The sequence below is a fragment of the Lolium rigidum genome, chromosome 1, assembly GCF_022539505.1.
Source record: "Lolium rigidum isolate FL_2022 chromosome 1, APGP_CSIRO_Lrig_0.1, whole genome shotgun sequence".
NCBI classification, from domain to species: Eukaryota; Viridiplantae; Streptophyta; class Magnoliopsida; order Poales; family Poaceae; genus Lolium; species Lolium rigidum.
In genome coordinates this window covers 125,786,183-125,812,441 of record NC_061508.1, presented here as the reverse complement: position 1 = coordinate 125,812,441, position 26,259 = coordinate 125,786,183, and the positions used below count along the sequence as shown (strand labels likewise).

At 44.1% G+C, this 26,259-nt stretch overlaps 1 protein-coding gene across 1 annotated transcript; it reads left to right on the top strand.

Annotated features, from left to right (window-relative positions):
- The first annotated feature begins 23,339 nt into the window (after positions 1-23,339).
- LOC124681891 (inorganic phosphate transporter 1-6-like) lies at positions 23,340-24,950 on the top strand. Its single transcript, XM_047216672.1, has one exon. It carries the CDS (start codon positions 23,340-23,342, stop codon positions 24,948-24,950), a length of 1,611 nt encoding a protein of 536 aa, XP_047072628.1.
- The last annotated feature ends 1,309 nt before the right edge of the window (positions 24,951-26,259 follow it).

Here is a 26,259-nt window from a genome sequence, read left to right as displayed (position 1 = left end):
TTGCTTGGAGCGTCGGTTTGTTTTTGTTTTTTGTTTTGTTTGAATAAAATGGATCCTAGCATTCACTTTTTGGGAGAGAGACACGCTCCGCTGTAGCATATGGACAAGTATGTCCTTAGGCTCTACTCATAGTATTCATGGCGAAGTTTCTTCTTCGTTAAATTGTTATATGGTTGGAATTGGAAAATACTACATGTAGTAATTCTAAAATGTCTTGGATAATTTGATACTTGGCAACTGTTGTGCTCATGTTTAAGCTCTTGCATCATATACTTTGCACCTATTAATGAAGAAACACTTAGCGCTTGCTGATTTGGTTTGCATATTTGGTTTCTCTAGAGTCTAGATAATATCTAGTATCGAGTTTTGAACAACAAGGAAGGCGGTGTGGAGTATTATAATGTTTACAATATGTCTTTTATGTGAGTTTTGCTGCACCGTTCATCCTTGTGTTTGTTTCAAATAACCTTGCTAGCCTAAACCTTGTATCGAGAGGGAATACTTCTCATGCATCCAAAATCCTTGAGCCAACCACTATACCATTTGTGTCCACCATACCTACCTACTACATGGTATTTATCCGCCATTTCAAAGTAAATTGCTTGAGTGCTACCTTTAAAATTCCATCATTCACCTTTGCAATATATAGCTCATGGGACAAATAGCTTAAAAACTATTGTGGTATTGAATATGTACTTATGCACTTTATCTCTTATTAAGTTGCTTGTTGTGCGATAACCATGCTTACGGGGACGCCATCAACTATTCTTTGTTGAATATCATGTGAGTTGCTATGCATGTCCGTCTTGTCTGAAGTAAGAGAGATCTACCACCTTAATGGTTGGAGCATGCATATTGTTAGAGAAGAACATTGGGCCGCTAACTAAAGCCATGAATCATGGTGGAAGTTTCAGTTTTGGACATATATCCTCAATCTCATATGAGAATAATAATTGTTGCCACATGCTTATGCATTAAAGAGGAGTCCATTATCTGTTGTCCATGTTGTCCCGGTATGGATGTCTAATTTGAGAATAATCAAAAGCGAGAAATCCAAAATGCGAGCTTTCTCCTTAGACCTTTGTACGGGCGGCATGGAGGTACCCCATTGTGACACTTGGTTAAAACATGTGCATTGCAAAGATCCGGTAGTCCAAGCTAATTAGGACAAGGTGCGGGCACTATTAGTATACTATGCATGAGGCTTGCAACTTGTAAGATATAATTTTCATAACTCATATGCTTTATTACTACCGTTGACAAAATTGTTTCATGTTTTCAAAATAAAAGCTCTAGCACAAATATAGCAATCGATGTTTTCCTCTTTGAAGGACCATTCCTTTACTTTTATGTTGAGTCAGTTCACCTATCTCTCTCCACCTCAAGAAGCAAACACTTGTGTGAACTGTGCATTGATTCCTACATACTTGCATATTGCACTTATTATATTACTCTATGTTGACAATTATCCATGAGATATACATGTTACAAGTTGAAAGCAACCGCTGAAACTTAATCTTCCTTTGTGTTGCTTCAATACCTTTACTTTGATTTATTGCTTTATGAGTTAACTCTTATGCAAGACTTATTGATGCTTGTCTTGAAGTACTATTCATGAAAAGTCTTTGCTTTATGATTCACTTGTTTACTCATGTCATTACCATTGTATTGATCGCTGCATTCATTACATATGTTTACAAATAGTATGATCAAGGTTATGATGGCATGTCACTTCAGAAATTATCTTTGTTATCGTTTTACCTGCTCGGGACGAGCAGAACTAAGCTTGGGTATGCTGATACGTCTCCGACGTATCGATAATTTCTTATGTTCCATGCCATATTATTGATGATACCTACATGTTTTATGCACACTTTATGTCATATTCGTGCATTTTACGGAACTAACCTATTAACAAGATGCCGAAGAGCCGAGTTAATGTTTTTCGCTGTTTTTGGTTTCAGAAATCCTAGTAACGAAATATTCTCGGAATTGGACGAAATCAAGACCCAGGGTCCTATTTTGCCACGAACCTTCCAGAAGACCGAAAGGGATACGAAGTGGGGCGACGAGGCGCCGCCACCATAGGGCCGCGTGGCCAGAGGGGGGCCCGCGCCGCCCTATGGTGTGGGCCCCTCGTCGGCCCTCCGACTCCGCCCTTCCGCCTACTTAAAGCCTCCGTCATGAAACCCACGATGCGAAAAACCACGATACGGAAAACCTTCCGGAGACGCCGCCGCCAATCCCATCTCGGGGGATTACGGAGATCTCCTGCGGCACCCTGCCGGAGAGGGGATTCATCTCCCGGAGGACTCTACACCGCCATGGTCGCCTCCGGAGTGATGAGTGAGTAGTTCACCCCTGGACTATGGGTCCATAGCGGTAGCTAGATGGTTGTCTTCTCCTCATTGTGCTTCATTGTTGGATCTTGTGAGCTGCCTAACATGATCAAGATCATCAATCGTAATACTCTATGTTGTGTTTGTCGGGATCCGATGGATAGAGAATACCATGTTATGTTAATTATCAAGTTATTACATATGTGTTGTTTATGATCTTGCATGCTCTCCGTTACTAGTAGAGGCTCTGGCCAAGTTTTTGCTCTTAACTCCAAGAGGGAGTATTTATGCTCGATAGTGGGTTCATGCCGCATTGACACACGGGACGGTGACGAGAAAGTTCTAAGATTGTGTTGTCTTGTTGCCACTAGGGATAAAACATTGGCGCTATGTCCGAGGATGTAGTTGTTGATTACATTACGCACCATACTTAATGCAATTGTCACGTTGCTTTGCAACTTAATACTGGAAGGGGTTCGGACGATAACCTGAAGGTGGACTTTTTAGGCATAGATGCAGTTGGATGCCGGTCTATGTACTTTGTCGTAATGCCCAATTAAATCTCACTGTACTTATCATGACATGTATATGCATTGTTATGCCCTCTCTATTTGTCAATTGCCCGACTGTAATTTGTTCACCCAACATGCTTTTATCTTATGGGAGAGACACCTCTAGTGAACTGTGGACCCCGGTCCATTCTTTAATACTGAAATACAAATCTGCTGCAATACTTGTTCTTTACTGTTTTCTCTGCAAACAATCATCTTCCACACAATACGGTTAATCCTTTGTTACAGCAAGCCGGTGATATTGACAACCTCACTGTTTCATTGGGGCAAAGTACTTTGGTTGTGTTGTGCAGGTTCCACGTTGGCGCCGGAATCCCTGGTGTTGCGCCGCACTACATTCCACCGCCATCAACCTTCAACGTGCTTCTTGGCTCCTCCTGGTTCGATAAACCTTGGTTTCTTTCTGAGGGAAAAGTTGCTGCTGTGCGCATCATACCTTCCTCTTGGGGTTCCCAACGAACGTGTGAAATACACGCCATCAGTGATCCACTTAAGGGAAACTTGCTGATGTTCTACAAACCTCTGCTCTTGGAGGCCCAACACTGTCTACAAGAATAGAAGCTCCCGTAGACATCAACTCACACCAGTGTTCTTGCTGCTCCTCGGGGCCCCTTTAGAGGTTCTTCGGGATTATGTACTCAATGTAAGAAGTCTGGACACACAGTTCATAGTTTCTTTATCCTACACCTAGAGTTAAAATATTGTACCCAACGCAAGAAGTCTGGACACACAGTTGATATAGTTGTTTTGTCCTACACCCAGAGTTATTGGCTGAGTACCAAAGGAAGTTTCCTCCTCAACAGCAGCAGCAACGTCATCCCCCTACTAGGAGGTCTTCTGCTATTGTGACAGGTGAACCACAACCACAACCAGCAATGAGTGCATCAGTGTCTTCTGCCTCTCAGTCTGCTTCTCGTGTTACTCAGTCTTGGGTGCTTGATTCAGGAGCTCTTTTTCATGTCACCTTTGATCGTTCCCAGCTTGTGTCATGTGAGCCAGTGAAGGATAGTGCCTCTGTTCATACCGCTGATGGTACACCTTGTTCTGTTACTCATCAGGACTCTCTTTGCACATCCAAGTTTTCAATTCCTGATATTTCCTTTGTTCCTAAATTATCCATGAGTCTCTTATCTGTTGGTCAAATTACTGATATGGACAACTTTGTTGGTTTTAACAAAACCTCATGTTATGTGTGGGATATTCAGAGCAAGAGGAATTGGTACTAGCCGTCGCCTTAATGGATCTATGTCCTCTACGAGCTTGACACCCTTCATCTTCCTTCAGCTTTCGCATCATCTCCTTCCTCTTCCTCAGCATCAAGATCCACCTCTTCGTTCTCTTTCGCCCAGTGGCATCATCGTTTAGGTCATCTATGTGGTTCTCGTTTATCTAGTCTTATTGGGCAAGGTGTTTTGGGTCGTGTTCCTGTGGATGCCGGTTTTCGCTGTAAGGGTTGTAATCTAGGGAAACAGATACAACTTACTTATCCCTCTAGCACTACCTATTCTAGTCGTCCTTTCGATTTAGTGCACTCTAATGTATGGGGTCCTTCTCCTTTTGTTTCAAAAGGCGGTCACAAACATTATGTCATATTTGTTGATGATTACTCTTGATATACTTGGATCTATTTTATGAAACATCGTTCCCAGTTGAATTCTATATATGAGGCTTTTGCACGCATGGTTCATACTCAATTTTCAAGTGTTATTCGTGTTTTTCGCTCCGACTCAAGGGGGGGAGTACCTCTCTGCATCCGTTCATAAGTTTCTTGCTTCCGAGGGTACCCTTCCCCAGCTGTCTTGCCCTGGTACTCATGCTCAAAATGGTGTTTCTGAGAGAAAACATCGCCATATAATTGAAAATGCTCGTACTCTTATGATTTATTCTTTTGTCCCTACTCATTTCTGGGGTGAAGCTATTTACATAGCTGTGTATCTTATAAACATACAACCTTTTTCTCGTCTTTAGGGCAAGTGTCCTGATGAGGTTTTGTTTGGTTCTCCACCTACATATGGCCACATTCGTGTCTTTGGATGTACATGTTATGTTTTATTAGCACCTCGGGAGCGTACCAAGTTGACTGCTCAATCTCTCCAGTGTGTTTTTCGTGGATATAGTCTTGAACACAAGGGGTGTCGTTGCTAAGATCCTTCTGCTCGTCGTATTTGTTTCTCTCGTGATGTCACTTTTAATGAGGATCAGCCCTTCTTATTTAACTCTTCTACTCCCTCGTCATCCTCCACTTCTTTAGAGTCCACCTCTTTTCTTTCTCTTTCACGATCTTCACTTCGGATGAGTCAGTCTCTGATCAACTACAACAAGACACACCTTCCTCACCAATTCCTCATTCCCCAATTGATTCACAATCCACTCATTCCTCTTCTATTCCACCAGCCCCACGTCATATTGATCCTTTACCTTTATATTATAGTCGTCGAACAAGAGTTTCATCTGATATTCAGTTACCTATTCCTTCATCATCTACTCATCTGAACAATACCACTGACTGATGATTTCTCTCAAACAAACAGGTATGCCCTTCGTGATCGCTCATCTCTTGAGCTTCCAAATTGATATAGAAATGATTCCGTGTTGGGGTAGCCTGTGAGCCTAATTCTTATCAGGAGGCAGCCATGGTGCCCGAGTGGCAGTTGGCCATGTCTGAGGAGCTTGCTGCTCTAGAGGCTACACGTACATCGGATATGGTACCTTTACCTCCTCGATCAGTCCCTATCACTTGTAAATGGGTGTGTAAAGTCAAAACCAGGTTAGATGGTTCAGTGGACCGCTATAACACCAGACTTGTTGCTAGAGGTTTTCAGCAGGCTCATGGAGAGATTATGATGAAACATTTGCACCAGTTGCTCATATGAACTCTGTTCGTACTTTAATTGTTGTGGCTGCTGCTCGGTCATGGAAGATTTCACAAATGGATGTAAAAAATGCATTCCTTAATGGTGATTTACAAGAGGAAGTTAAAATGCAGCCACCTCCAGGTGTTGAGGCCCCATCTAGTCATGTTTGTCGCCTTCAAAAAGCACTCTATGGGCTTAAACAAACCCCTCGTGCATGGGGTTTCTCTCTCAGTGATCATGACCCTGCACTTCTCATTCATACATCTGAACGTGGACGTACTTTACTTCTTCTCTATGTGGATGATATGTTGATTATTGGAGATGATCAGAAGTACATTGCCTTTGTTAAAAGAAAGCTAAGTGAGTAGTTCAAGATGTCGGACCTAGAATCTCTCAGGTACTTTCTGGGGATTGAGGTTGATTGCACTGATGATGGCTACTATCTTTCTCAGTCTCGCTACACTCGGGATTTGATAGCGCGCTCAGGTCTTACTGATACTCGTATTGCTGCTACACTGATGGCACTGCAACTGCAATTGCGCTCTACTAATGGCATTCTTCTTAAGGATCCCTCTCGCTATCATCATCTTGTTGGCAGCCTTGTATACCTCACTGTGACCAGACCAGACATAGCCCATGCAGTTCATATCCTGAGTCAGTTTGTTTGCGCTCCTACCTCAGTTCATTATAGTCACTTACTTTGTGTTCTTCAATACTTGAGGGGGGCATCATCTCGTCGGCTGTTTTATGCCCGCACAAGCCAGCTCCAACTTCATGCTTACTCTGACTCCACTTGGGCGAGTAATCCTGATGACCGTTCCTCTGTTACTGGTTATTGTCTTTTTCTGGGCACATTTCCTATTGCATGGAAGTCGAAGAAACAAAATGCAATATCACGATCTAGTGCCGAGGCTGAACTAAGAGCACTCTCTACCACCACAGCAGAAATCATTTGGCTTCGTTAGCCGTTGGCTGATCTTGGTGTCCCATGTGATGCACCCACTACCATTCTTTGTGATAGCACTGCTGCCATCCGATTGCAAATGACCCTGTCAAGCATGAGTTAACCAAACATATTGGTGTGGATGCTTTCTTCACATGGTTTTGCTTGCCAACAATCAACCATTCACCTGGAATATGTTCCATCAAAGATTTAACTTGCAGATTTCTTCACAAAAGCTCAAACAAAAGAACATCATAAGCTTCATGTTCTCAAACTCAATGTCTCAGATCCACCTTGAGTTTGAAGGAGGGGGGGGGGGTAGAACATGTGTATAAGTTGTATTTAGCCCAAATAGTCTAGTCTAGCCCAAGACCCAAGATGACTCATGTAACCTATGTAACATGTGTATAAGTTGTATTTACCCCAAATAGTCTAGTCTAGCCCAAGACCCAAGATGACTAATGTAACCTATGTATATTACTCTGAAGTCATTAGAAAAATGGCAAGGTTGGTAAAGTGAGAGAAGCATGTTCGTGAACAGCTGCTAGAAGGAGTCCAAGGAACCATGCTGCAGGGGATGCCAACAGACTCGAAGAAGAGGAAACCAAAGGTCAAAGCTAGGGTAATTCTAGGTGGTGCGTCTCCCGCTGGATCTTCAAAGAAAACTGGAAACCCTGCTGATATATCTACTCCACCGATTCCTCTCCTACTCCAATTCCTATTTTGCAGAAGATTGGTATTAAAGTCTGCGGAATCCCAGCTGAAGAGATAGAGACAGAGAAGCTGGAGCAGAGTAACCTGCAAGAGGAAGTGCCTGATGCTAATGGTCCGGTGAGGATTCAGTTTAAGCATTTATCTTCAGCTATCATGCTGTGTGTAATAATTTATCCCCTCTACCTGTATTTGCTTAAAAAGTTAAACTAATAGGGTCGATCGACACAGCTATTTGTTTCTGCTTATCCATTGTATTGTACTGCACGGTTTAGCAACTTCAGATCAATATTGGTCATATATGAAAATAAAATCGTTTTTCGTATGCACATGTTCTATTGGCATCTAATACATGTGTCTGTTGCCTAGGCATTTGATTTTTTTTTACATATTCGCTCATTAGCTTCCGTAGTGGGCTTAAAATACATATTAGAATGAGAGATGCAGTACGTCTTAAATCCTTGATGTAGTGCATGTGCATCTGATTTGCACTTGCTCGATCATGGTGTGGTCAGTACATGTGTTGCAACTACTTGAGAAGAGATACCCGGCACCCTTGGATTGTTTCTGCAAGTACGCCATAGATCGTTGATATGCTGTTCTATAGACACGATTAACATCAAAAATAATAAGGAATCACCGGGGATGGGGAAAGCTTCCACATCAAACTTAAAAGATTTAACGAAGGACAAAGCTAAAGCTTCAGTTAATTAGAAAATAAAGGAATGATAATGCTGATTCTCGTTGCCATTAGCTAGCATACATGGATGGACCAACGAAACGTCAACCAACTCTTGAGGCTCCGATGGAGCCAGTTTCACGCAAATCACTATGCTTACTCCTAGTTTTTTTTTCCCGAATTAAGAGGCTTTTCACCCCCGATTTCATTTCACAATGAAACCAAAGTCTTTTACAAAGTAAAACAAACCCCCGACAGCTCCCAAAACCAGGAGAACCTGCAAACTTCAAGAAACTTTAACCCCAGGTACTCTCGTATTCAAACTAATAGTTAACCATGTTTATCTTTGAAGTCTAACTGAGGGCAGAATAAATGAGGGTGTGGCTATTTCTCACTCGACTGAAAACTAACTTTTAGATAATATCATGAAATTTTAGTTGCAACTTATGTTGCAACTGACAACTAGCACGAATCACGAAATAAATCTAATGATATAGAATTTAACTAAGCACACACTTAGTTCTCAGCTAGCTCAGAGCGTTTTTGCTTCAGTGTCCCCCTTTTTCAAACTTTGCCTACTGCGAACGGTCAGGATCTCCTGATACCTCTTTGTGGCCTAACTTATTAAAAGTTTACATAACCCCGGATCTTTTAGACTTTAGATGCTACCCCCCCCCCCCCTCCCCCTCCTCTAAATCAGCATACTTAATCCCCTAAGTTTAAAAAACCAGACAATTACCCCATAGCCTTTGGTAAACTATTTGGAAGGCCGGTTTTGGGACACTGCGAAAATTAGGTGCAGCTTGGAGCGGCTCACGAAGTCTGTCACCGGACGTCACCATATAGGCATCCACTACCGCTCGACCATGCTGGTGTACTACATCAGGCTGCTGATCGTCAAAGGGGCAAGGGCGCCAGCGAAACGAGAGCGGCACACTGCATGTCTCGTGGTTGTGGCTAGATGTGCAGCTCGTATGCTTAAGAAATTAGGTGCCGACGAGATGCAAAGCACCGTAGCTGGCCTGGGATTTCCATCATCGGATCTTGTACATAAACGGCCACGGATAAGTGCAAAAATCATGCAAAGCTAAACTTTCATGCAAATGGCCACGTGGCAGACCTGAACGGGACGACTGTTTTGCGGCCGAAGCACCGTCCCGTAATTCGCCCACATGGAAATACCGGCAGCATTCTCCGGCTACTGCTGCTCCTCGTACTGGCGCTGCTCACGGATCTGCTCTATTACCTCGTGTCTGATTACTGGCATGGCAGGGCAACGGGGCTCGTCCCCTCCCCCGGTGTGCACGTCGGTGAGAAGAAGGCGGTGGACGTTCACTAATTTTTGGACAATCCAGCCCCATGTTTGGCGAATGATAGAGTGCTACCAAAACCAGCCTCCAAAACATCTTACCCAAGTCTAGGGGTCAATTGGCTGGTTTTACAATTTTTTGGAGTTAAAGATACCAGTTTAGAGCATCTCCAGTCGCGTCCCCCAAAGGGATTTGAGGTGCGCGGGACAAAAAAACGTTTCCAGCCGCCAAAACCTCTTTTTGTCTGGCTGGCCCGATAAAGGTGTCCGGCGCCCCGAGCCCGTCCCTGCCCCACAGGGGATGTTTCGGGCACGCCGGACACAATGAAAAGCGAGGTGGGCTCCCACCTGCTGGCGACTATTTCCATAAACCGTTGGTTCGCACCTTTATTCTCGTCGCGCCTTCCCTCCCGCGCCTCCCACCCCTCCGCCGCCGCTGGATTTCCTGGCCGTTCCAACGAATAATCTCTTATGAGAGTCGGTACCGTCTTCGCGGCTGGCACTCTCGTCGGACGTTTCGCTGCCGCCGCTTCGCCAGCGCGTCCCATAACGCGACGTCAAATCCGCCCCACCTCCGCGCACACAAGGTGTTCGACGACTTGCCAATTAGGCACGATTGGCCGCTGTTCGTTGCCCCGTCTGCCGCGGGGCAATTTTAACCATTGATTTTGCTTTAGACATGGATAGCGACGACGAGATGCTTGTTCGACTGCTGGAGGACGAGCAATCCTTCGACGACGACCTCCGGGAGCATTTGGTCATCGCGTCCCTCCAGGACAAGCTTGACGCCGAGGCAGAGAAGGGGAAGAGGCCACGCCGCGGAGGATCAAGGCCGGGGAGAAAGAAGTCGAAGCCCCGACAGAGGATAGAGGGGCATACCATGCTACACAATGACTACTTCGCAGATGACGCAACATAGGCCGACAATTTTTGGCGCCGGTATAGGATGAGAAAGGATTTGTTCATGAATATCCTCCACGGCGTTCGAGATTTCGACCCCTACTTCAAGCTCAAGCACGCCGCTGTAGGCGTTGTCGGGTTCTCATTGATTCAGAAGTGCACCGCCGCCATGAGGATGCTTGCATACGGAGCACCTGCCGATACACAGGACGACTACCTTCGCATGAGTGAGTCTACTGCCATTGAGTGCATGTACAAATTTTGCCGAGCTGTGGTGGAAAAGTTTGGCAAATACTACTTGAGAGGGCCAACTGAGGAAGAGACTGCAAGGATCATGGCTGAAAATGCTGCCAGAGGATTCCCTGAAATGCTTGGAAGTATCGATTGCATGAACAACCCGTTTGCCTGACAAGGTATATACAAAGGGTGTCATGGATATTGCAGTGTGGTACTTGAAGCTGTGGCAAATTATGACATGTGAATTTGGCATTCTTTTTTTGGCATGGCGGGATCACACAATAACATCAATGTGTTGCAGCAGTCTCCGGTCAGACTAGTGGAAGGGCATGCTCCACCATGCAACTATGAGATCAATGGCCACCAATAAACCAAAGGCTATTATCTGACCGATGATATATATCCAAAATGGGCCACTTTTGTCAAAACAATCTCGGCTCCATTAGGTCAGAAGAATTGCCACTTTGTTGCGCGACAGGAGGCTTGCAGGAAGGATGTCGAGCGGGTATTTGGTGTGCTTCAAGCTCAATTTGCAATTGTCCGGTACCCTACTATAAGCTGGTCTCACGATCAAATGTGGGAGGTGATGCAGCCTTGTGTGATCATGCACAACATGATCATCGAGGATGACCGCAAGAATCATGGCAGAACACATGTTTAGTTGTTCAGTTGTTTTATTGTTTGTTACATTTTAATTTGAAAACAATCTCCGCAAACATATTTATTTGTATGCTATATTTAATAAATTGTTGTGTTTAACCCTTTAAAAAAAGTTTGGGGGCGGTGTTTGGGGGACGCGGCTGGGAAGCGACGTCCCCCAAACGTGGCACCAACAAAACACGTCCTCCAAACGCTCAATCCAGCGCCGTTTTGAGGATGATTTGAAGGGCGACTGGAGATGTTCTTAAAGTTGGGGGGTTACCGTCCAAATTTTAAAACTCCCAGGGGTTATGTAGACTTTTTGCAGTAATTTATCGTGGTGAGAGGGGGTGGGGTGGGGGGGACACCGGAGCAATGCTCGGCTGAGAACCTAGCAAAATCCAATAAATAATGCATATATACATAGAAGGTGGCGCGGCGTCTCGATGAAGTGCCCAGCTCGCAAGAACAGAAGAAGTGCAGCACATTGGAGGGCCAGGAACCAAAGCAGGTAGCTAGATAGCTCCAGCTACAACCCCGGCCTACGAATTCGAATAGCTAGCATTCCACTTTAGCCTCGTTTGACCACCTTCCATACATTACTCTAATACCGATTAGTTTAACAATGAATTTACTTTGCTCTCCTTTAGTTAATGTGTCTGTCACTACTCGAACGAGCACGATGCATCTTTGGCTTTGCTTACGGCACCCATCATTTCTAGCCCTCCTTAGTTAGAGCCTGTCTGATTCACAGGATACGAAATAGGATTACAATGGCATGCGCACTATAATTTTACAGGATTCATATGAACCAATGTTTATTTGGTTCCACCGCATGAAAAGCAAAGGATTCTCAAAAGAATGTATGAGTGGATTTATATTTCATATGAAATCTAGTGAAAATGATTGCTTAGGAAAAATCCTATCAGAATCAATCGTAGAAATCAAACAACCATCATAGGAAATTTTCTTTTTTTCAAAATGGGGATGAAACCCCGGCTTCTGCATCATGATGATGCACACGGCCTTTTATTAGAAAGTATAAGAGTACACAATAAAAACAACTCAGTCATCGCCAAGAGTTGATACAAGAATCAACCCGCGAAAGAAAACAAAAAAAGAGGGACTACACATCATTGTAGCCGTCTATTGTGCCGCCAGCCAGCCTGGCACAAGATATCCTGAGCGACCATCTGGAGCCGTGTGCATCCAATAGCCATAGCATCCCGCTGTCCCTCCGGTGACAGAAGAGCCCACAGCTGGACCCAATGTGATACCATATGGATAACCTGCAAAAAGTGAAACGAAGCTTTTTTGTTAAAAATATCATTCCTTGTCCTCCAGATAGATCAACATAAGGCAGAAACCCCAATACGGATAAAAGTCTTTGATTGCCTATCAACTCCATTTAGTCAATTACCAAACATATTAGTAATATTGGTCGGAGGTGGGAGAGCAAAAGTAAAATTAATCGTACGCCAAAGAATTTTCGCTAAAGGACAAGTGATGAACAAATGCTCAATAGTCTCCTGCTCACCACAAAAAACACATTTTATACAACCATTCCATCTTCTTTTGGCTAAATTATCTTTAGTAAGTAAAACTTTGTTACTTAAGAACCACATAAATATTTTTATCTTTAAAGGAACTTTAACTTTCCAAAGATACTTTCTCAAAAAAGGGGTATGGTCATTCATAAGATCCTCATACATAGATTTCACTGTATACACGCCATTTGTTGTCAATTTCCAAACAAACTGATCCTTCTCATCAGATAAATTAATCCTCATAAATCTTCGGCATAACTGCAACCATAAAGACCATTTGTTTCCCACCAACATCCTTCTGAAACTGATATTCAGAGGGGTTTGGGCTAACACATGGGCTATTGTTACATTCTTGTGATGCACAATACTATATAAGGATGGATATTGTTGTGCTAATGGAGTATTACCTAACCAGGTATCTTCCCAGAATCGGATATTGGTACCATTACCTATTTTTTAAAAACCCCTTCTAAAAAAAATCATCCTTAACCTTCATCAATCCCTTCCAAAAGGGAGAGTCTGTTGGTTTAGCCTGTACCCCGGATAAGGTCTTTTGTCTTAGATATTTATTCTGCAGCAACTCCTGCCACACCCCATCCTCGTTAAGAAGTTTATAAAGCCACTTACTCAATAAACATCTATTTTTTAATTCAAGGACCTCAATACCAAGACCCCCTTGATCCTTGGGTCTGCAGACAATATTCCACTTGGTGAGCCTATATTTTCTTTTATTTTCCTCGGATTGCCATAAGAAGCGAGGCCTATAAAAATCCAATCTTTTCCTTACCCCAACGGGTATTTCTAGAAAAGATAACATGAACATCGGTAAGCTTGTTAAAACTGAATTGATAAGGACAAGTCTGTCCCCATAGGACAATAATTTGCCTTTCCAGCATCCCAATTTGCTCTCAAATCGGGTCTCCACTGGATACCAATCAGAAATTCTAAGCTTTCTAAAGTGAATAGGAATACCTAAGTATTTAAAAGGTAGGGAACCAGCGTCACATCCAAAGATCTGTTTATACTGGTTTACCTCCTCAATTGCCTTCCCAAAACAAAAAATCTCGCTCTTGTGGAAATTAATTTTAAGCCCGGATAGCTCTTCGAAAACACAAAGAATTAGTTTAATATTCACTGCTTTCTGGAGGTCATGTTCCAAGAAAAGAATAGTATCATCAGCATATTGTAGGATAGAGATCCCCCCCTTCAACAAGGTGAGGAATAAGCCCCCCTACCTGATCATCACTTTTCGCTCTCTCAATTAAAATAGCAAGCATTTCCACCACAATATTAAAGAGAATAGGCGACAAAGGATCACCTTGTCTCAAACCTTTTTTTGTTTGGAAATAATGACCAATGTCATCGTTTACCTTTACTCCTACACTACCCCCTTGGACATACTGACTGATCGTCCTACACCATTCAGGAGCAAACCCCTTCATCCTCAAAGTCTGTTGTAAGAATAACCATTTTACTTTATCATATGCCTTTTCGAAGTCAATCTTAAATAAAACTCCATCCAGCTTCTTAGTATGTAACTCATGAATAGTCTCATGAAGAATGACCACCCCTTCTAGAATATTCCTTCTCGGCATAAAAGCAGATTGTGTTGGTCTTATGACTCGTGGGGAAATTCCCGTAATACGATTTGTACCGGCCTTGGTAAAGATTTTAGAACCCACATTCAGTAAACAAATAGGTCGATATTGTTGTATTTGCACCGCATCCTCTTTCTTGGGTAATAAAATAATGAGGCCGAAATTCAATTTGTAGAGAGGCAAATCCCCAATACTGAATTGATTAAACAGTGCCGTCAAGTCATCTTTTATTACTTCCCAAAATTTCTAATAAAACTCTGCTGGGAAACCATCAGGCCCCGGCGCTTTATTAGATTCCATTTGAAATAGTGCCTCATGAACTTCTTCCTCAGAAAAAGAAGCTGTCAAGATCGCATTCTCAACAGTCGATATCTGGGGAATGTCCTGCATCTCTTCCTCTACCAAAGAGATGTTGTTGGATGTCGGTGCCCCGAATAATTTTTTATAGAACTCAGTAATGTACACCTTCAAATTATCTTCTCCAACAATAGTTCCTTCATGTTGTTCTAATTGGAAAATTTTCTTTCTTCTATGTTTCCCATTTGCAATTAAATGGAAATATCTCGTATTGCTTCCCCCTTCTTGGATATGTTTTACTTTAGCTCTCTGCGCCCATTTAGACTCTTCCTCTCTTCGTAATTTATTCAGCTTGTCATTTGCATCTTTTAGCAATTCTCTCTCTACCATCGATAAACAGTTCTTTTCAGCCTTCAAATCTAACCCATCAATAATACCTATTAACCTATCCCTTTCTTTTTTATATTGCCCACTTTGGTTCTTTGCCCAACCTTTAAAAAAAATTCTGATATGCCTTAATTTATTCAACCACACATCCATTGGATTCATCCCCACTAAAACAGACTTCCACTCCTTTTCAATCATTTGAAAGAACCCATCTTGTCGCAACCAATGCAACTCGAAAGAGAACTTTGGCTTATTACCCAAATGTGCTTTCACCCCTGAGTCAATAAGAATGGGAGTATGGTCCGAATCCGCTCTTGTCAACGCACGCACAGTGACAAGAGGGAATTTTTGTTCCCAAGAAATGGAAGCGAGCACCCTATCAAATTTCTCATAAGTTGGTACTTCCCGACGACTTGCCCACGTAAACTGCCTTCCCGAAAGAGCAATTTCGCGCAAGTTTAAATGTTCAATAATGGCATTAAATACAAAAGGCCAACGAGCTTTAAAATTATCATTATTTTTTTCCTCACGTTTTTGAATAATGTTGAAATCACCACCTACCAACATAGGTAATGTTTCAGTCTCACAAATTCTGACCAATTCTGCTAAAAATTCAGCCTTGTGTGCATCTTGGGCAGCCCCATAGACCGGCACAAGGATCCATTCGAAACCATCCATTTTACACTTAATATGCAGCTTAACACAAAAATCTCCAGTACTCACCTTGAGCACCTCGAGTGTGTCTGAATTAATACCAACCAAAATACCTCACGATCGACCATGTGGTGGTAAACAAAACCAGGAATAGCTATACCCCGCAGCCAATTGATTTAAAAAGGGAATAGAGAAATTAGACCTTCCAAGTCTCCAATAAGGCTACAAAGTCTAATTTATGTTCTCTAATTGCCTCTTTTACAAACAAATGCTTGGCGGTATCCCCAAACCCCCGGGATTCCAATTCATACCTTTTATATTCTGCATCATGAAAATTGTCTCTTAATTCTTCTCCTCGTGCTTTTACGAATATTATTAGTGTCATAGGTTTTCCTAACCCTAGTCTTCTTTTCCTTAATTACTGGATTTACATGTTCCAAATGATGATCTAAATCCAATAGGATGCAATCATCCTCAACCAGATCATCACATAGGGTAGAAACTTTAGACATCACAAGTGCCGAAGGGTCCTCCTCCTTATTAACATACTCATCTATATTTTTCTGCAGAATAGTTAAAATTCGTTCCTCTTCTAGCAATTTAATACCTTTAATAGATTTCACTACCTATCCTTCAGATTTACCTAAAGAAATACCCAACCGTTCCGCCTTGTGCCTAATTTCATCATCAGGTATATTAACAATTGAAAATTTAGGAGGTATAGGCTTACCTACAGACGGAGGAAAATCCCTCAGCTGAGCATTCCTCATAGCCTTCTCCATTTGAAGCATATCCCCACCAGGCTGGCCACCCAGTCTAGTGCTAGATCTCATACCTACTGTAGGTTGAGGGATTCCACCAAAAGCAATAACCTCCTCCATAGTAGGACGAACTGTCATATCATTAACAGAATCTTCAATTAAGGATAAACTCACACCATCTTTCACTATCATTGTAGATGAACCAGGAGTTTCTAGATGCTTGTAGATGAGGCAACCCCCATGTGTTCATTCATGCCTATGCTTGGAAGAACCCCCTTAGCCTTTGACATTACCTCCTCCGAAGTACCTCTCTTGGCCGGACCGAAAGAACCACATAGACCCACTCCTGCATTAGCACATTTAAAATCAGCATGTACAGCTGCATCAGACTCACACTCACAAGGCTGAGACAAACAGAAGTTTAAATCATCTACCAAAAAAGTATTTGTATCACCAGCAGACTCACCGAAGACCCTATCAGTGAGAGGCACAGCCGATCCAGTCGGACTGTTGCCAATGATAGGCCTACGACTAGCCTCGTCGAGTGTGCTCTGCCCTGGCTGAATGGACGCCCCCATCTGGATACTCTGTGGCGTAGACAGAGGCGCCGCAACCGGCGAAACTCCTCTCCTCGGCGCATAAGATCCAGACCCACCATCCATGCTCCCACATGCATCAGCCAGCATACGACGGACAGGTACAGCAATCCTGCCATCGGCGTGTGGCGACGCGCCAGGGGACCCGACGTCAGCGAAAGCCTGCGTCTGCTGTCGGTCAGCAGATGGCTGCCCATTGGCTGCAGGCGCGGCGCTGGCATCCATGTACTGCGTCTGCTGTCGGCCAGCAGATGGCGACCCATTGGTTGCATGCCATGCAGGTATGACGCCGACGTCAGCGCAGACCTGCGGCTGCTGTCGGCCAACAGGTGACGGCCCATTGGCTGCCTGCCATGCAGGCGTGGCGACAGGCAGTTCCCTGCCTAGCAGGGAACTGACCATGTTCACCGATCCCAACGCCCAACAAACGAGGAGAATCTCCCCTTTGCTGCAAATCTACATAGGATACCGCATTCAAACTGTCATTTTGTGCATGAACTATGATATTAGATTTAGGAATGAAAACAAGGTCAATATGATTCAAATTTTTTGCAGTAGACGTAATACCTGGAGAGGCACATTTAGCATCCAAAGTCCCAAACTGAATAGCCTCTAAAAAATCCCCTTGTTCTTGCATACCCTCCCCTCCATTATGAGAATTTGATCCATCTTGATCATTACCTTTAGGTGCCGCCTCTGTATCTTTTTCCTTATTATCCATGTCTATGTCCTTAGCATCTCCATTCTTCTCTTCACCCTGATTATCCCCATTATTTCCATCAGAACCATTATTTGCATCCACCATAATAACTTCCTGCGACTGTTCCTCAATTTCCACTTCAAAGCGTAACTTATAGAACCCTCTCCTGATGAACATATCACTATCAGCGGGAATAAGTCTATGATCCAAACATCCGATCTTGATTCTGAGCACTTTGTTCTTTCGAGTATAAGCCATATCCACATCCAGAGTTTTACCAAATAAAGTTCCCACTCCCCATAAGGTTAGATAGTCCGATCTAACATCCGATGGCAGCCCCGAAACACGAACCCAAACCTCTGGAAGCATGTATAGGGGCTCCTCCACAGAAGACCATGAATCAAAAGCCAAACAAGCCTCCTTGTCAGTGCAAATGTAGGTGTCAAAATTCTTCAGTCGCTGGACTTCTAACTTACTAGGAAGCTTAACTCTGTAAATATTGTCCTTGAGATGAAAAACCTCCCAGATAAACTTCTGAGAAGGAACAATTTTCTTGAGCTGTTCTATAATCTCTGGAATAGTCAAGGTCACACCATCAACAGTTACCTTTGCCAGTTTTGGATTTTCTGCCTTAGCCTTGAACACACCACATGCAAGCTCAAAAAACATAAGCCCCTCATTAGCATACCCATGAAGAATCGCAGTTGGTTTTGGAGCATTTAGCAGGTGGCAAGCAGATGTGATATGATGGATAGACTCACAGATATCACAGAAAGGTGTAGGGCAATCATCAATATAATGCCCCGGTTTTTTGCACCGAAAACAACCCGTTTTATCTTCCTTTTTCTTCTTAGTAGCCCCCTGACCCTCATTCTCATTATCATTAGCAATAACCTGAGAACCTTCTGGTATCGCCTGCGTCGCCCCCAAAGGTTGTGGCGCCGACGAGCTAGGCCCTGCAACCGTAGCCTCAACAGGCTCAGACACAACGGAAGCCGGTTCCAAAGCCTGCACAGCCGCCGAAGGTTGCCCAGCCGGTACTTCCTTTGTCTTCGTAGCTGCCGTCACAGCCGCCACCAGCGCCTGGACAGTTTGTTGCAAGAGCTCAGCATCAATGCCTCCTCTAAGAGGACCCTCCACATCCTGTCCCCTATTCCGATTGACCAAAGCACCACCCCGCCCTGTGCTCCACCTCTGCTGATTCCCTCCGTATCGAGAGTTGTCCCAATTGCCATTAGAACCAGAGCCTGCCGATCCACTTGATTCCCCCTGCACAAACTGGCGATTTCCTCCATAGCCACCAAAGCCATTACCCTGGTGACCACGCCCGCCGCCATAGCCAGCATTGCCCCGTCCAGTCCCATGACCGTACCTACCTCTCGGCACATATTCGCGATTGTTGCCATAGCCACCGCGACCGGCGCCATAACCTCCACGACCATTGCCATAGTCACCGCGTACCCTGCCGAAGCCGTAGTCACCGCGACCACCACCAAAGTCGCCGCGGCCACCACCATAGTCCCCGCGGCCGCCATGGTTCCCGCGACCGCCGCCAAACCCTCCCCGGCCAGGGTTAAAACCTCCTCGCCCATGGATGAATCCCCGGCCACCATCTCCACTCATGCTGACCTCAACTGTGCGACGTCGGATCACTGGAGCCGCCGCCTCACACTTCTTCCAGGTTAACCCTAGGATTCTTCGAAACGCAAACCCAGCAGTCGCGTTACCGACTCTGGCTATCCTGGAACGATCGCTTTCCGAAAGATCGAGAGATGGTCCAACCAAACGTTTTGGGCCAGAACGATTCCTTGGTCTCTGTGCACAAGCCCGCAACCGGTCTTGGCCCATCGACAGCATTTTCGAATTAACCGTAATCTCCGGATCACGGACCTGCTTGGCGGACGCCAGCGACCAACGCCGCCGACGAACCAACGTCCAACCTTCCACGGTTTTGTCGACAAAAACTGACGGCTCAATCACCGGCAAGTTCATGTGACCAACTGGTCTTGAGTTCTTGTCCAACAGCGAGGAGGAAAAGGAGCCCGTACCTTCGTCTGACGAGAGGAAAAGCGCCGCTCGAGCCGCTAAATGCTGACTCTCCCGCCGTCGGAGCCTCTTCAACTGCCGATGGTTCAGCTCCGATGAACCTTCCACAAGGTCCGCATCCCGCAACGGCGATGGAGTGTGGCACAAGGAAGCCAAGCTATATCTTCCACGGCCAGACGAAGTTTCATCTGCAGACTCCTCCACCTCCTCTTCTCCACTCCCACCATCTTCTTCATCCTCCGACTGCAACGCCCAGAAACGGCCCCCGATGGACCGCTCAGACGAGTAGCCAGAGACCCCACACAGCGCCTCCAACACCAGCGGAACACGATCCGGCGCCCCGGACGGCGGCGCCACCGTCGCCGGCATTGGGGTGGTGAGATCGCCACCCGAAACGCCCGCTTGTCTCCTAACGGTCATCTGCTCACCCTCTACAAATTTTCTATATATTCAGATTTTCTGAATCAAACAGACCCTTAGTTGTTCTTCTAGCACCACCACAGGGGCATATCAGGTGAAAATAGGCTATTCCCTCTGTTTACAATTACATGGTGCACACGCTTTTCAAAGTTTAACTTGGCAAATATTTTGGGCAATAAAATGTATGTTATGTGTTGTAAAGGCTAAACATTTGAATTCAGATTGAAATAAAATTTTGAACGGTATAATTTTTATGAATTATTTCTCAAGTATAAAAAAATTGTACCCAGTGCTGAAAGCTCCCACCGCCAAATCTGAATATATAAAAAAATTGATTAATAATTTCATGGATATAAATGTAGTACAAAGTCAGAGCTTGCTAAGTTTGACCAAATATATTGAAAGAATGTCAACGACTATAATATGAATAAATAAATTTTGAATATATATCTATGGTGATCTATTGAAATTGATTTGGTATTGAAGATCTTCATATTTTTATTTACGTGCTATTCAGCACCCGGAGTGTAGAAAAAGTTATTCTACACGACAACACCCATGATACTTTTAGATTATTACATTCATAATTAATATTTCGTATACAAATAATTACGTTTGTATTGACCTACAGTGGAAAAATCAATAGAAAAAACTTAATATATGACTCATAACTACATAAAAATAAAAAATAAACTTATGTTCTACGTCACGTATAAAAAGTTTACATCATGACCATATTTTACTATGTATTTCAGTTGCTCTCCTAAAGGATGATTTCAGACCAATTTTCTTCGTTATTTGAGCAAAAAAAATAAAGATCGGATAGATTCGAATCGCGAGTTTTCGAACTCTCCTTTGGATAACTTATATGTCAGCATAATGACTACCACGTTAGCCCTTAGCCTGCCTAGCTTACTGGAAAAACCGAGCTGCGTTCATCACACATCACAATCTCGATCTGAAACAGACACAACATGTTTCATTCCTTTCGTCTGGCGGCAAATGTTGGTTATTTCAATTTTTTTATTCGCTCTATCTATTTCGTGTTCTAGATACTAGAATCCCACAAACTTCTCTTATCTACTTGAATGCAAAAGGAAGTCGCAATGCATTTTCAGACTTTTTATAAAGAATAAAAGACACATGGATAGTATCTATCAAGAGACATGGCTAAAGAATGGAAACGACGGCCAATGCCACGAGCAAATCTCCATTTTCCAACTTATACAACTCTTTGTGGTTCAAATATACTCGCCATTGCAACTTAATAAATAGGACCAGTTGGATCGCCTTCAACAGATATATCGGTTTCATACCCTTTGTTTTTGTCATGTGCATTCCTGGAAAAAGAACTTGAACTGCACAGCTCCAAAGCGATATTCCTACTTGATTGTGCATGGGGGTGAGAATGGTCGAATGTAGATTGTATGGGACAACCTGATATTATTGGTTTACAATATTTCTTAAATACACTCATCCATCCAAATCTAATTTCCATCGAGAAAATAAATCCAAATTCCGGCAATAGATGAGTAATTGCAAATTTTTGTGTATACGAGACTACAGTAACTACAAAAAACATTGCATTCTCCCAGATTTTTTGGAAACCTCATCCTTAATTTCCAAAATATAATTCTTCAATACTGCGAGGTTTGTATTTTCTTGAAAAAAGAGCACCATATATGATTATTTCAGAATTGGAGGCCTGATTTTCTGAAGGTTGGAGAGGTGATTATTTTATAATTTTAAATTTTTTGATTTACTGAAAGTTGAGACCTGATGATACACAACATACATTACTACGTTTGGTTGCTAGTGATTGTGGCATTAGGTTCCTTACAAATAGGGTTGCAACAGAAGCTTGAGACTCATGAGCAACTCAAGAACAACTCGTCGATTTTTAGCTCAGCACAAAACCGACTGGAAAATAAATGAGTTGAGTATGAGTGTCTTATATAACTAGATTGAAGAATGAGTTGATCTCGAGTCAACACTAGCTCGCTCGATTTTACTTTGGCAGCTCGAAATAATATAAATATTACAATGATTATAGTATATATTAAAGGAAATACTATAATTTGTTACCTTAAAAGTTATGGATTATATTTTTGTTATTTGTATATGTAAGAAAATCTGGTAGGTTAATTAGGTGCATAGAAAATTTAGGTACTAACATAATAAGTGGTCTGGCCTATGATATATACTTGATCTCTATTGTTTTTCAACGAAAGTTTGGCAAAATTCGGCGAAGTCTTTGGATTGTCAGAGAATGAACCAAGCTACTTTGCCGAAATTTATATTGAGTGGAACAATATTTAGAATTTCTTATGATGTTGATATGGTCTACCTTGGTCAAAATATTGTGTTCGCATATAGGATTTTTCATTGTCTTGTTTAGCTCGAAACTAGCTTGAGGTCGACTCGAGATGGCTTCAAGCTGCACGATGTTTAACTCCACTCAATTTGAGTTCGCTCGGATTATAATATGAGATGAGCCGAGCCTAGTCTAACTCGGTCAAACTTGACTCATTTGCAACCCTTACAAACATTCAGGTGGCATATATTTCAAACTCTTGTGTAATTCAGAAACAAGACCCTTTAAATAAGTTTCTTCTACTCCCTCTAACGCATATTACTTGTCACATATTTAGTATAACTTTTGTACAAAATCTGCGACAAGCAATATGTGTCGGAGCAGATACAAACATTTTGAAAGAGAACTGGCTCCAATTTTAGCACCAAGACATGGCAATTAATCCATTGCCACCCATTACTACTCTATTGCCCACCTGGAAATATAACGCTTAAATTGCCTCTCCAAGTAATGATCTGTTTTCACATCACCAGAAGTTAATAGCTTCTTCTTGTCTCTGTTTTTACAAGGAAATGAAGGGAATCATCTCATCTACTTTCCCCTTCTTGAAAACAAAAATCTAGTTAAAGCATGTTTAGGAAAGCAGCAAAGCAAAAAAAAAACAGCTCATTTACTAGCCCACAACAGCCGTCCAGGCAGAGCATTGCCACCAGAACACTGTCACACACACCACACGGTCAAATTAATCAACGGATATTTGGTCGGATATTCCGTTTCTCCTTCCTTATAAATGTCTTGCGATCCATGGCTAGCTTCGATCAGAGAGCCGGCAGCAATGGCTGGGGAGCAGCAGCTGCAGGTGCTCAACGCGCTCGACGTTGCCAAGACGCAATGGTACCACTTCACCGCCATCGTGGTCGCTGGCATGGGCTTTTTCACCGATGCCTATGACCTCTTCTGCGTTTCTCTCGTCACCAAGCTCCTCGGCCGCATTTACTACCACGTCGACGGCTCCCCGACTCCAGGGAGCCTCCCACCGCACGTCGCCTCCGCGATCAACGGCGTCGCCTTCATCGGCACACTCTCCGGGCAACTCTTCTTCGGCTGGCTGGGCGATAAGCTCGGCCGTAAGAAAGTCTACGGCATGACGCTCATGCTGATGGTGCTCTGCTCCGTCGCGTCAGGCCTTTCCTTCGGCCACACCCCAGCCTCTGTCATGGCGACGCTCTGCTTCTTCCGCTTTTGGCTCGGCTTCGGCATCGGCGGCGACTACCCGTTGTCGGCCACTATCATGTCCGAGTACGCCAACAAGAAGACGCGCGGCGCCTTCATCGCGGCCGTCTTCGCCATGCAGGGGTTCGGCATCCTTGCCGGAGGCCTCGTCTCCATCATCGTCTCCTCCTCCTTCAGGATCCTCTTCCCGGCCCCCGCCTACGACGTCGACCCCGTGAACTCCACACCGTCGCAAGCCGACTTCGTGTGGAGGATCATTGTGATGCTGGGAGCGCTGCCGGCGGCGCTGACGTACTACTGGCGCACCAAGATGCCTGAGACGGCGCGGTACACGGCGCTCGTGGCAAAGAACGCCAAGCAGGCCGCCGTCGACATGTCCAAGGTGCTGCAGGTGGAGATCACCGAGGAGCAGGCTAAGGCTGCGGGCCCGCCCACTAACAACAAGTCGGCGGCATTCGGGCTCTTCTCCGGCGAGTTCTTGAGAAGGCATGGGCTGCACCTGTTGGGCACGTCGGCGACGTGGTTCCTCCTGGACGTGGCCTTCTACTCCCAGAACCTGTTCCAGAAGGACATCTTCAGCGCGGTGGGATGGATCCCAAAGGCCGCGACGATGAGCGCGCTGGACGAGGTGTTCCGCATCGCGCGCGCGCAGACGCTGATCGCGCTGTGCGGCACGGTGCCGGGCTACTGGTTCACGGTGGCGCTCATCGACGTGGTGGGGCGGTTCGCCATCCAGGTCATGGGCTTCTTCTTCATGGGAGTGTTCATGCTGGGTCTGGCCATCCCGTATCACCACTGGACGGCGCCGGGGAACCATGTCGGGTTCATCGTCCTCTACGGCCTCACCTTCTTCTTCGCCAACTTCGGGCCCAACAGCACCACCTTCATCGTGCCGGCGGAGATCTTCCCGGCCCGGCTGCGGTCGACATGCCACGGCATTTCCGCGGCGTCGGGGAAGCTGGGCGCCATCGCCGGCGGGTTCGGGTTCTTGTACCTCGCGCAGAGCCCCGACCCGAGCAAGACCGACCACGGCTACGCGCCGGGCATCGGCGTGCGGAACTCGCTCTTCATCCTCGCCGGCTGCAACTTTCTGGGCCTGCTCTTCACGTTCCTGGTGCCGGAGTCCAAGGGGAAGTCGCTGGAGGAGATGTCCGGCGAAAACGAGGTCATCGGCGCCGAGGCCACGGGGTACAACCGGACGGTGCCTGTGTAGCGCGCTACGCCTACGTACGCATGCAAAAGGCCATGCATGCTCGCATGCAGCTGCTTCGAGCTCTGCATGCAGTGCAAGCACTGAAGACCTAGTACTATGATCGATGTACCTTTATCATTTTACCTTTCTTGTTGAGGTTGTGTCTTGTGTGTACGTTTTGCCTTTAAGCTGTACTCCTGGAGACAAAAGGGGGTGAATGTCCGTGTTTGCTTTCAGTCTATGTGTAAGATCATACCCCGTTTAAATTTGGGTCCTGAAAATAAACGGCCAATTAATGAACCTAAATCTCAACAATATTGGTCACTGTGAATTTGTGAAACCAAATGTCAGTTGGCTAGCAAGTGGTTGATGTGGGAATTGTCAGCGGTTAGTCCAATCCAGATGAGGAAGGAAATATTGTCATCTGAAAGGGCATGTGTTAAAATTGCATTGGTCGAGAAGAATTAATATGGTAGTACTCCCTCCGATCCAAATTACTTGCTGCGAATTCAATGAACCTGGACAGACTTTAGACAATATTTTATCTACATCTGCAACAAATAATTTGGATCGAAGGAAGTAACATGTTTTGGAACAAACTCTTCATATTTAGTTTTGTTTTACAAACATGTGTGTTGATTACTCCATGTTGCAGTCCGGCTCAATGCTCATGTAAAGCAATGTAGTTATCGATATAACTTTTATAAAAAATATTTTAAGAATATTTTCTCTTCACTTTTCACATCTCTTTTCATATCTTGCTCGTGATGTTTTGAGTTGACATATGTTTCACTGAATATTGACATCATTCGCAATTACGAGCCTAAGTAATGTTGTAGCCACATTATATTCATTTTGCTTCTTTCGTGGATAAACTCATTTGCACATGGCACATTGTCATTCTCCTGATTTTGTTACCAGATTTGAAAGTTTTATAAGTGATTCTTATGTGTGTGTGCATGTATACTCTCTAAAGCAATTGCTTCTCGGACGCTTTCACATATTGTGAACTCAATCACTTCGTTTCTTTTCTTCGGAAAGGGGGCATACCCGGCCTCTGCATCAATTGATGCACAAGTCCATTTTTATTGCAACTTCATAATCCACATATATTCGCTTTTACATGCTAGTGACATTCATGTTGATATATGAAAGGCATTCACATTGTTCTTCTCTCATTACATATCGCTTGCTATCAGATGCCAACAAGTTGGCTAACCTGCCAACTATTATTTGATGTTTTACTTTTAGATTTTATTTCTTACATAAACCCATATGCTATTTTTCATACATAATTTATTTCAGAATATATATGGAGTTATTTAATACA